Here is a 9,577-nt window from a genome sequence, read left to right as displayed (position 1 = left end):
TTCACAGCCACTAAACACAACCTAATTCAATGTTAAACCAAACTTTTCATTAACAATTCAAGCCATGATGATCAACAATCCATAAAACTCATTAAAATCTAACAATATTCATCTAACCTAGGTATAACTAATAAATTTAGCCAATCATAATCAATGAACAGTAGATAAAATAGATATAAATGATAAACATTCTCATATAAATCTGATTACAAAAGGTTTGAATGCTTAAAAACCAAAAACGAACTCACAAACGTTAAAATAGTCAAAACCGACAACCGAAGGATAAAAGATGTAACCGTAAGCTTGTCCTCCTTGGTTTCTCCTCTAGAGCAGGTGTGGGATGGCTGGAAACTTGAATAATTTCGTTCATGGGGTTTTAGGGTTTATATATATGTTTAAACACCTCATTCCTAATATAAAATAGGTTAAAACAAGCCCACTAGGCCCACTAGAAGACAAAATAGACGTGGTAGCTGATTCTTGAACATTCTTGGCAGCCTTGGGACATGTGGGAATCTACCACATGCTTCTTGAATGGTATGACCTGGTCGCGTAGCTCGAACATGACATTTTCTGACGTTTTTCGACTTTCAGCTCGTTTATCTTCGTTTTTGCGTACCGGCTTCATCCGAGCTCCGTTTTAGCTGATTCTTTTTTCATTTGACTCGTTTTCTCGCTCTCTTCAACATGGGACCTATCACATACACAAAAATGTAATTTAATGCAAGAATAACAAAATAATCGTTAACGTTTAAGCACAAAATAACATAAAAACTATTAGGAAAACATGTGTGTTTTACACCACATCAAAAATCCCCACACTTAAACCTTTTTCGTCCCTGAAAAAGAAATCTACACAGGATCATAACCAAGTGAAAAAAAACAAACTCCCAGATTATTAATCATTATCAAAACATAAGAAATAGCTCGACATATTGACCGCGATTGCCGATATTGTTGTCCACTTAAACCCAGCTACCAACCAATCAAGCCCCCCTTTTGCATTAAACATTTTAAGTCCAAAAATTAAGGCTACACGTACCCCATCTCAGACAAAGAGAGCTAGAAAAACTAGAGTCGAAGCAAACTAGTTCGACAAATCACCATAAGCCAAGGACTCGTTGATAGTACTAATTAGATGCACTCGGTGAAATTTTGATGGATGAATGGTCATGTGGAGGTCGTAGGAGCTATTCCTAAATATTATTGGACTTTGTCCTATAAATTCCTAATTTTTATTTATTGACTAAGAACCTTCGAGCCCCAATAGTGTATCCTCAGAGTCACTATCCCCTTGGTAACACGTAAACTCTAAGTCCCGTCTAGTATGTGCACTTTGGCCTCTTTTACTAACTTTAAAGAATGCTCATTTGGCATTTTACAATACATAACTTTCTTCACAAGCATTTTGCTTTTCTTTAACAACTTTTGAGAATACACAAACATAACTTTCAATACATACTTTTCTTTTACTTTCTTTTTTTTTCTCTTTTTTTTTCTTTTCTCTTTTTTTTCTATTTTTTCAATCTTTTATATCACCCTAAAAAATATAACTATTTCTAAGCTCATAGAAAGATGGACATGTGGTGTGTGATGGTTTAAGTGCATCTAAGTATAACCATCTCAAAGTTTTCAGATTATGGTAATTCTCCCTAAGCATCGAAATTCGGTTTCACCGTTTTCAAATTATTATATATATAAAAACTGCTAAAGAGGACTATCAAAGCTAGTTGGGCCTACCGACACATCCCAAATCAGATATGTGAACCATCCCTTCTTTTATTATTATATTATATATTTTAAAAGTTCCAAGAGTTCGTTAGCACATAGGTAGTAATATCATTTCCTGCTTAACGTAGAACAAAAACAATTTTCAAGGGACATTTTTCTTTAAAACTTTTTTTTTAAATATTAACTCTCAAGATTTTCAATATTCTTTTATTTTTCTTAAAAATGAAAACGTCAGTTCCCCATCCCCACACTTAAATTTCACATTGTCCTCAATGTGAGATAAGGAAAAGACAAAACTAAACATAAAGAAAAATAAAGTGGAACAGACTCCCCTGGTATATGTGATCATGCAAGTGTGCGGTGAATCATGTTCCTCACTCTCCTATTCGAACGTAAGCTTAAAACTCAAGTGCTCTCTATCAAGCTATCAATAACGAACGAAAGCGGCAATCCTTATGCAAATTGCATCCCCACACTTGTTTAAAACTCTAGCTCATCAACCGTCATCAGCCAAGCAAGGAATAACCTGCAAGTAAGAGAAGAGACACCCGGCAAAACTCGGATATAAAAATAAAATGAAAATAAAATAACAAGAAAAGATATTACCGGGTTGACTCCCGGGAAGCGCTAAGTTTATTGGATAGTCTTCAGCCGGACTCTCTCCCGAAACCTCAATCAGGAGGCTTCTCCTTTATCCTCTTCCCATCGATGCTCCTCATACTCTCCTCTTACAATTGGTCGGGAAGAAACCAATTGCACAGCTCTCATGGGCCCGACCATATGAATTAAACTCGGCCCACCAACTCTTGAATTCCCCAAAAAATGATTCAATGAAGTGAAATGGGGAAGTCAATCTCTTCATCATACTACGATTTCTTCGCCCAGAAATCCTCCTTCTAGTTCCTTTAGCCAAACTTTTAAACCTTAACACGTCCCGAATAGAGATTGAGTACGGTTCATGTTTTGGTTTTTCACATTCAAAGTGCAATGGTGGAAAGACTGATTCACCAACCACCTCATGGCTCTCCTCACAAGGCTCATTCTTGATCCCCGCACTTGGCTTGTTATACAATAGATCCTCAAGCAACTTCAAATCGCCAAGTGGGTCAAACTCTCCTTCATCTATCATGGTGAAATCCATCAACTCTTCACCAAACTCATCCTTAAATTCTTCCTCCCAAGAGGGAACATACTCCTCTACTCTCTGTTCCTCCATTCCGGTATCTTCAATCTCACTTAGGGTTTCAAACAAAGGTGGATAAAAAGGTGGAATATATTCCAAATCCTTTCTAATGGCGAAAAATACATCGTCCATTATTGATTCCAGTTCTGGGGTTGGCTCTAATATATTTCCCGATAAGTCTTTATACCCTAAGAAGTTCCCCATTTGATCATATGCAAATTGGTATGGAGGAGGCTTTGCCACAAGTGATTCCCATGGAGCTTTCCGTGCCTCGACTTCTATCCTCCTTCGCTCATAAGCATCATGTACCCAATGATCTCCGCCACACACTTTGCACCATGGCGTTCCAACGTGTCGTCCGAACATATTTCCTTTAAAGAACACTCAAAAGAAAAGGATCACGGGCACCAGATAAAAACAGAATAAATTACTTAAAATAAAATTAAACTAAAAGTAAACTAATTAAAATAACTAATCTAATCTAATATACGAAAATACAATAGGTAAATCCTAACTCGGGTGGTTCTCAATACGCCTCTAACCGTGTCCCCTGCAACGGCGCCAAAAACTTGATGTGTGTATAATGATGCTCTCACAAATAAGCTTTAAATTTATTAAACGAAATTTCTAAAGAAACCACACAAAACCGGCAAGTGTACCGATCACTAATAGTATAGCACTAAGGACGTCCGAGTATCGAACACAAGGACACTTGAAAACGTTGATGATACTTAACCCTAACCAAGACTCACCTAAGAATATTTAAATGATTTTTAATAATTAACTACTTAACCTAACTTACTTTAACTAAATTAATTAGCTAGACTTAACTTAACTTAACTAAACACTTGAAACTTAGAAACTTAACTGCAATCGGAGAAAACGTCTACCTAGGTAAGAATCATATTGAAGGTATAATAAGCTAATAGATTGAGGACTCTCACGACACCGGTTCCTAAGGATGACTCAACTAAGGTTCACTCAAGAAAGCTAGATCACCTCTCAGTCTCACTAACAAACTCTAACTTACACTTAGTTGATTTTAAGAACAAACCGAGAAAGGAAATGTTAAAGTGTTCTAATGCCGACTCTCCTCTCGGACTCACCGACACACTACCCTAATGGAGACGAATACTACGCAACCAAGGATAGAGGAACAATTTAGTTTAAATTAAACTAGACCAATTAATCGCTCAAAAACCCAAACCCGACAAGAACCGAACCCGCTCTCGCACGATCCTAATTCTAACAAGCAAAAGTTATGAGACGAGTTTACTTCCTATCACCTCTCGGTCTCTAAGAAGGTGTTCACCCGCTGAATCTAATAAATTAATATACCCACTTAAACCCTACGGTTGATCACCCCGCAAACAATCTCTAGACACAAAGTAAAGAGTTGAAACAAGCTAAAATCAATCAAAACCTATTCAATTAATCAAAGCAAGAGGTATATGAGTTTAACTAATAAATTCACAGCCACTAAACACAACCTAATTCAATGTTAAACCAAACTTTTCATTAACAATTCAAGCCATGATGATCAACAATCCATAAAACTCATTAAAATCTAACAATATTCATCTAACCTAGGTAGAACTAATAAATTTAGCCAATCATAATCAATGAACAGTAGATAAAATAGATATAAATGATAAACATTCTCATATAAATCTGATTACAAAAGGTTTGAATGCTTAAAAACCAAAAACGAACTCACAAACGTTAAAATAGTCAAAACCGACAACCGAAGGATAAAAGATGTAACCGTAAGCTTGTCCTCCTTGGTTTCTCCTCTAGAGCAGGTGTGGGATGGCTGGAAACTTGAATAATTTCATTCATGGGGTTTTAGGGTTTATATATATGTTTAAACACCTCATTCCTAATATAAAATAGGTTAAAACAAGCCCACTAGGCCCACTAGAAGACAAAATAGACGTGGTAGCTGATTCTTGAACATTCTTGGCAGCCTTGGGACATGTGGGAATCTACCACATGCTTCTTGAATGGTATGACCTGGTCGCGTAGCTCGAACATGACATTTTCTGACGTTTTTCGACTTTCAGCTCGTTTATCTTCGTTTTTGCGTACCAGCTTCATCCGAGCTCCGTTTTAGCTGATTCTTTTTTCATTTGACTCGTTTTCTCGCTCTCTTCAACATGGGACCTATTACATACACAAACATGTAATTTAATGCAAGAATAACAAAATAATCGTTAACGTTTAAGCACAAAATAACATAAAAACTATTAGGAAAACATGTGTGTTTTACACCACATCAGTTTCGGACAACTCGCCGTTCATCCATATTCCGGCACCATCTAAGGCAATTGTCACACGGTTTTGATTCGTTTTAACCCGACAAACAAAACCGCTAACTCTAATTTAACAAACATGGGACGAATCTGGAGAATTAAAATACCTAGGGTTTTGGTGTAGAAGATGATGTTGAGTTTTTGTTTATATATTTCTATTTGTTAGCAATTAAAACTGTTTGGTCCAGTGGTTGTGTATGAGTTGTGTGGTCATGGAGACCCGGGTTCGAACCCGGGTCACAGCAGATCCAGTTACATTTTTTTAAACTATTTTTCTTTGTTATATTAAATCAAATATATATTTATAAATCATTCAAAATAAATAAAATTATTTTTATAGTTAAATAAAAGATGTTTTAATTTCCGTTAGAAATTTCGTTCAAGAACCAACTTTTACAAACCCAAACTGCTTGTTAAAACTCTTTAAATAATTATATAGATAATATATATAGATTCGTTGTAACTTTATAAATTCTAAATCAAAAAACGCTTATACTAATAACCATACCGGTAACGCTAAAATCCCATAATATTATTACATACAAATTTAGTATAAAACTTATAAATAATATTATAATAATAAATCGTCAAAATCCATTAAACTTTAATATTACAATACAATAAAATAAGTAAAAGTATATAAATAAACAACAATGCATGAACCTTAAAACCAACCTTTTTTTCCATTATTTAGTTAGTAATTATCGTGTTTATTATTTTAGCTCGCGAGATTCGATCCTTTTGTTTCATATAACGCGTTTTCCGTTTCATTTTTCAAGTTTGTCATTCCAATTCAAAGGTGAGTTTCTCACCCCCCCCCCCCCTTTACCCTTTTTAACTATTTTGGGGGTAGCATATATATCCTATCAAAAATGCAATTTATTTATTTATTATTTACAAACTACAATTCGCTACATGGGCTTGTGTGTTTACTTGTTACATACGCCCCCCTTTGCACTCATGGACCATTGTTTCTAGTGAAAAGGGGATTCCGATCTGACTACGTTGGTGCACAATCCCAACTGGAAAAGGCCTTCATTTATTCTTTACACTCATTGACCATTGATTCTAGTGTAAAGAACCCTTATGTGTTTTTCACAAGGTTTCATGGAATTGTATGATTTTTATATATTATTTAAACTGTGTGAACTCACCAACTATTAAGTTAGTTGACATTATTTTATATATATGTTACAGGTACCTTTGTTAGAGATGAAACAGATGAAGTCACTAGAAGTTAGGTTATTTAAATAATAAACAAGAAGACGTTTGTTTGTTCCTTTCTCTTTGTATTTGTTTTATTAAACAACTTGTGTACTTGGGTTTTAAATGAATTAATGATACTATCGTCACTTAATAGTGTCACATGTTTTTTGGGAAATCTGTACGTCACACCCGAGCGTATTTCGCTAAAGCAGGGGTGTTACATTTATGGTAGGGAAGAGACTAGTCGCGCGCATGCTATAGTCAGGCATAGTGAGTATTGTAGTGACTCGGAAGAGAATTTTACAAAGCCTTATCGTCCCGCAGCATTTGTGGAAAAGTCAAAGTTTATCCCGAGGATAGCTACAGCTCTGTTTCCTGTTAATGTATAGATTCCTACCAACTTAGAAAAATATAATGGTATAACGAATCCTAGTGATCATTTGCTTAATTTCACTGCAGTATGTGGGGTCAGTTGTTGGACCCTACCATATTGATGTCATATGTTTGCTCTTAAGTTGACTGGTGCCGCCCTTGAGTGGTATGAGAAACTACCTGATGGCTAAATTCAAAATAGGAATGATTTGGTGACTAAATTTTCACAACATTTCAGTCAACAATGAAAGCATACGCGGAATGCCTAAGACTTAGGATAAGATCATGACAGCTGCAAAAGTTTTTGCGGCAACTGAATGTGTTCTGGGACGTGATAGTCCTAAACAAATAGCAAAGGCGGAATTCAAGAACACATGATTGAATAGGCTAGTGCGGGAATCTACATGGTCTCGAACCTGAGGACATGACTGGTGTTCCAAGAGAAATCGCGGAACATAAACTGCAGGTTAACCCAGCTTTCACTCTTATAGTACAAAAGAAGAAGAAGATGGGCCCAGACCAGCAAAGGCGATGAACTAGCAAGTACAAGATCTATTGAATGTCGGGATCATTAGGGAAATTCGATATCAAACTTGGGTGGAAAATCCAGTTATTGTTCCTAAAAGCAACAGGACATGACGGATGTGCATTGACTTTATATATTTAAACATGGCATGCCCAATATATTGTTATCCTTTACCTAAAGTTGATCTGAAAGTCGACGCAGTTGCACCGTTCAAATTCAAGTGTTTCATTGATGCATACAAGGGGTATCACCAGATCCGCATGGCGGTTGGAGATGAGGATAAAACTTCTTTCCGAACAGATCAAAGGGCATTTTGTTGCAAAATGATGCCTTTTGGGCTAAAGAATGCGGGTGCAACATATCAACGATTGATGGATGAGGCCTTTAAAAGTCAGATTGGGCACAATCTGGAGGTTTACATGGACGATTTAGTGATCAAAAGTGTTGAGAAAGATCAGATGCTGCGAGATATTAAAGAAACATTTCATACTTTGAAAAAGATTAGCATGAAATTAAATCCCAGCAAGTGTTCTTTTGGGATGGAAGAAGGCAAGTTTTTGGGTGTTATAGTCACAAGTGCGGGTTTCAAAGCTAATCCAGAAAAAGTTAAAGCGATTGCCCGCATGCCTTCACCATCTTCCCTTAAAAAGTGCAAGCGTTGAACGGTAGGTTGGTAGCCCTGAATAGGTTTCTGGCCAATCATGCGTCTAAATCATTCCCTTTCGTGTCAACATTGCGCAATTGTTTGAAAAAAGCACACTTAAAATGGACCGTGGAGGCTGAGCAAGCATTCATGGAAGTAAAAAAGATGTTTGATGGAGTTACCTACGCTATCCGCACCTCAAGCGGGAGAGCCGCTGGACCTTGAATCTTTCAGCATCAGATATAACCATTGGCACAGTGTTACTAATGGATAGGAAAACTGTCCAAACGCCAATTTATTATGTTAGCAGAACGTTGACGGATGATGAAACAAGGTATTCTATTCTTGAAAAATTGGCTTTACCATGATTTATGCGGCCAGACGCCTCCGCAGAAATTATCAAGGTAACCCAATAAACGTTTTGACGGGATATAAGTTGAAGTGTTTTAAGCATACCTGATTTGTCTGGATGGTTGGCAAAATGGTCCATAGAGTTAGGTGAACACACGATTGAATATAAGTCAAGACCAACAATTAAGGGACAGATTCTAGCAGACTTTGTTACCGAGGTTCTGCAACACAAGGAAACAGAATGTTTGAATGAACAACAGATTCCTACTCCACCGGAACAAGACCAAGTTTGGTCTTTGTTCACGGATGGTGCGTCAAGTGGTGAAGGGTCTGGTGCGGGTTTGAGATTGGTTAATCCGGAAGGTCATGAATTTACTTATGCCATTAAGTTAGATTTCAAAAGCACTAATAATGAAGCAATATGAAGCATTCCTGGAGGGATTGCAGATTGCTAAGAAACTTGGTGTGCAACATCTTGAGACACGCGCTGACTCAATGTTGATTGCGGGACTGATTAACGGATCATATGAAGCTAAGAATGAAGTAATTGCCTCATACTTGTCTCAAGGAAAATAACTCATACTTCAATTTGTATCGTGCAAGGTTATTCATATCAAAAGAAGTGAAAAAAAATCTGCGGATGCCTTAAGCAAACTAGCGTCAACAAACTTTGAACATTTTGCCAAGGATATACGCATTGAATTTCTAGATCGACCATCAGTCCCGCAACACCAAGTGTTGGTCATACAGACAGGATTTGAATCTTGGATGACTCCAATTGTTGCATACCTATCGTCAGGAGCACTCCCAGAGGGAAAGTCAGCAGCTCAAGAAATTAGACACAAGGCGTTGAATTATCAGTTGCAAGACGGGGTACTTTACCACCGATCTTTCTTAAGTCCACTCCTTATATGTGTTGATGCAGAAGAAGCCAATTATTAATAAGGGAAATTCGTGAAGGAATATGCAGTTTTCATGCGGGCCCTAGGATGGTGGTTGCTAAGTTGAGGCATGTAGGGTACTATTGTCCTGGAATGCATGTTGATGCAGTTCGCGAGATTCGAAAATGTGATTCATGCCAACGACATGCACCAAACACTTTGCGGCCAAAAAATGAATTGCTGCCAGTATCGTCCGCTTGGCCATTTCAGAAATGGGCAATTGATATTATGGGACCAATCCCAGAAGCTCCGAGACGCGTGAAATAATTAATAGTGGCAATTGATATTTTACTAAATGGGTTGAAGCCAAAC

General features: G+C 37.0%; 1 protein-coding gene across 1 annotated transcript; it reads left to right on the top strand.

Annotated features, from left to right (window-relative positions):
- Positions 1 to 8,239: 8,239 nt before the first annotated feature.
- LOC143626683 (uncharacterized) lies at positions 8,240 to 9,266 on the top strand. The gene is made up of 4 exons (XM_077096684.1): positions 8,240 to 8,307; positions 8,425 to 8,674; positions 8,772 to 8,867; positions 8,928 to 9,266. The coding sequence occupies exons 1-4, from the start codon at positions 8,240 to 8,242 to the stop codon at positions 9,264 to 9,266; spliced, it is 753 nt and encodes a 250-aa protein (XP_076952799.1).
- The last annotated feature ends 311 nt before the right edge of the window (positions 9,267 to 9,577 follow it).

The sequence above is a fragment of the Bidens hawaiensis genome, unplaced genomic scaffold, assembly GCF_021521415.1.
Source record: "Bidens hawaiensis isolate Kalapana, Puna unplaced genomic scaffold, B.hawaiensis_p1.1 tig00004477_1, whole genome shotgun sequence".
Classification (NCBI taxonomy): Eukaryota; Viridiplantae; Streptophyta; class Magnoliopsida; order Asterales; family Asteraceae; genus Bidens; species Bidens hawaiensis.
This window is presented reverse-complemented; position numbering and strand designations above follow the sequence as displayed.

Bases quoted from the DNA above. Each gene is read 5' to 3' on its own strand.
- LOC143626683 (XM_077096684.1), top strand. From the start codon at position 8,240: ATGGATAGGAAAACTGTCCAAACGCCAATTTATTATGTTAGCAGAACG. The intron at 8,675-8,771 runs GTTAATCCGGAA...GAGGGATTGCAG, and splicing joins CTGGTGCGGGTTTGAGATTG to ATTGCTAAGAAACTTGGTGT. The intron at 8,868-8,927 runs GTAATTGCCTCA...GTATCGTGCAAG, and splicing joins CATATGAAGCTAAGAATGAA to GTTATTCATATCAAAAGAAG.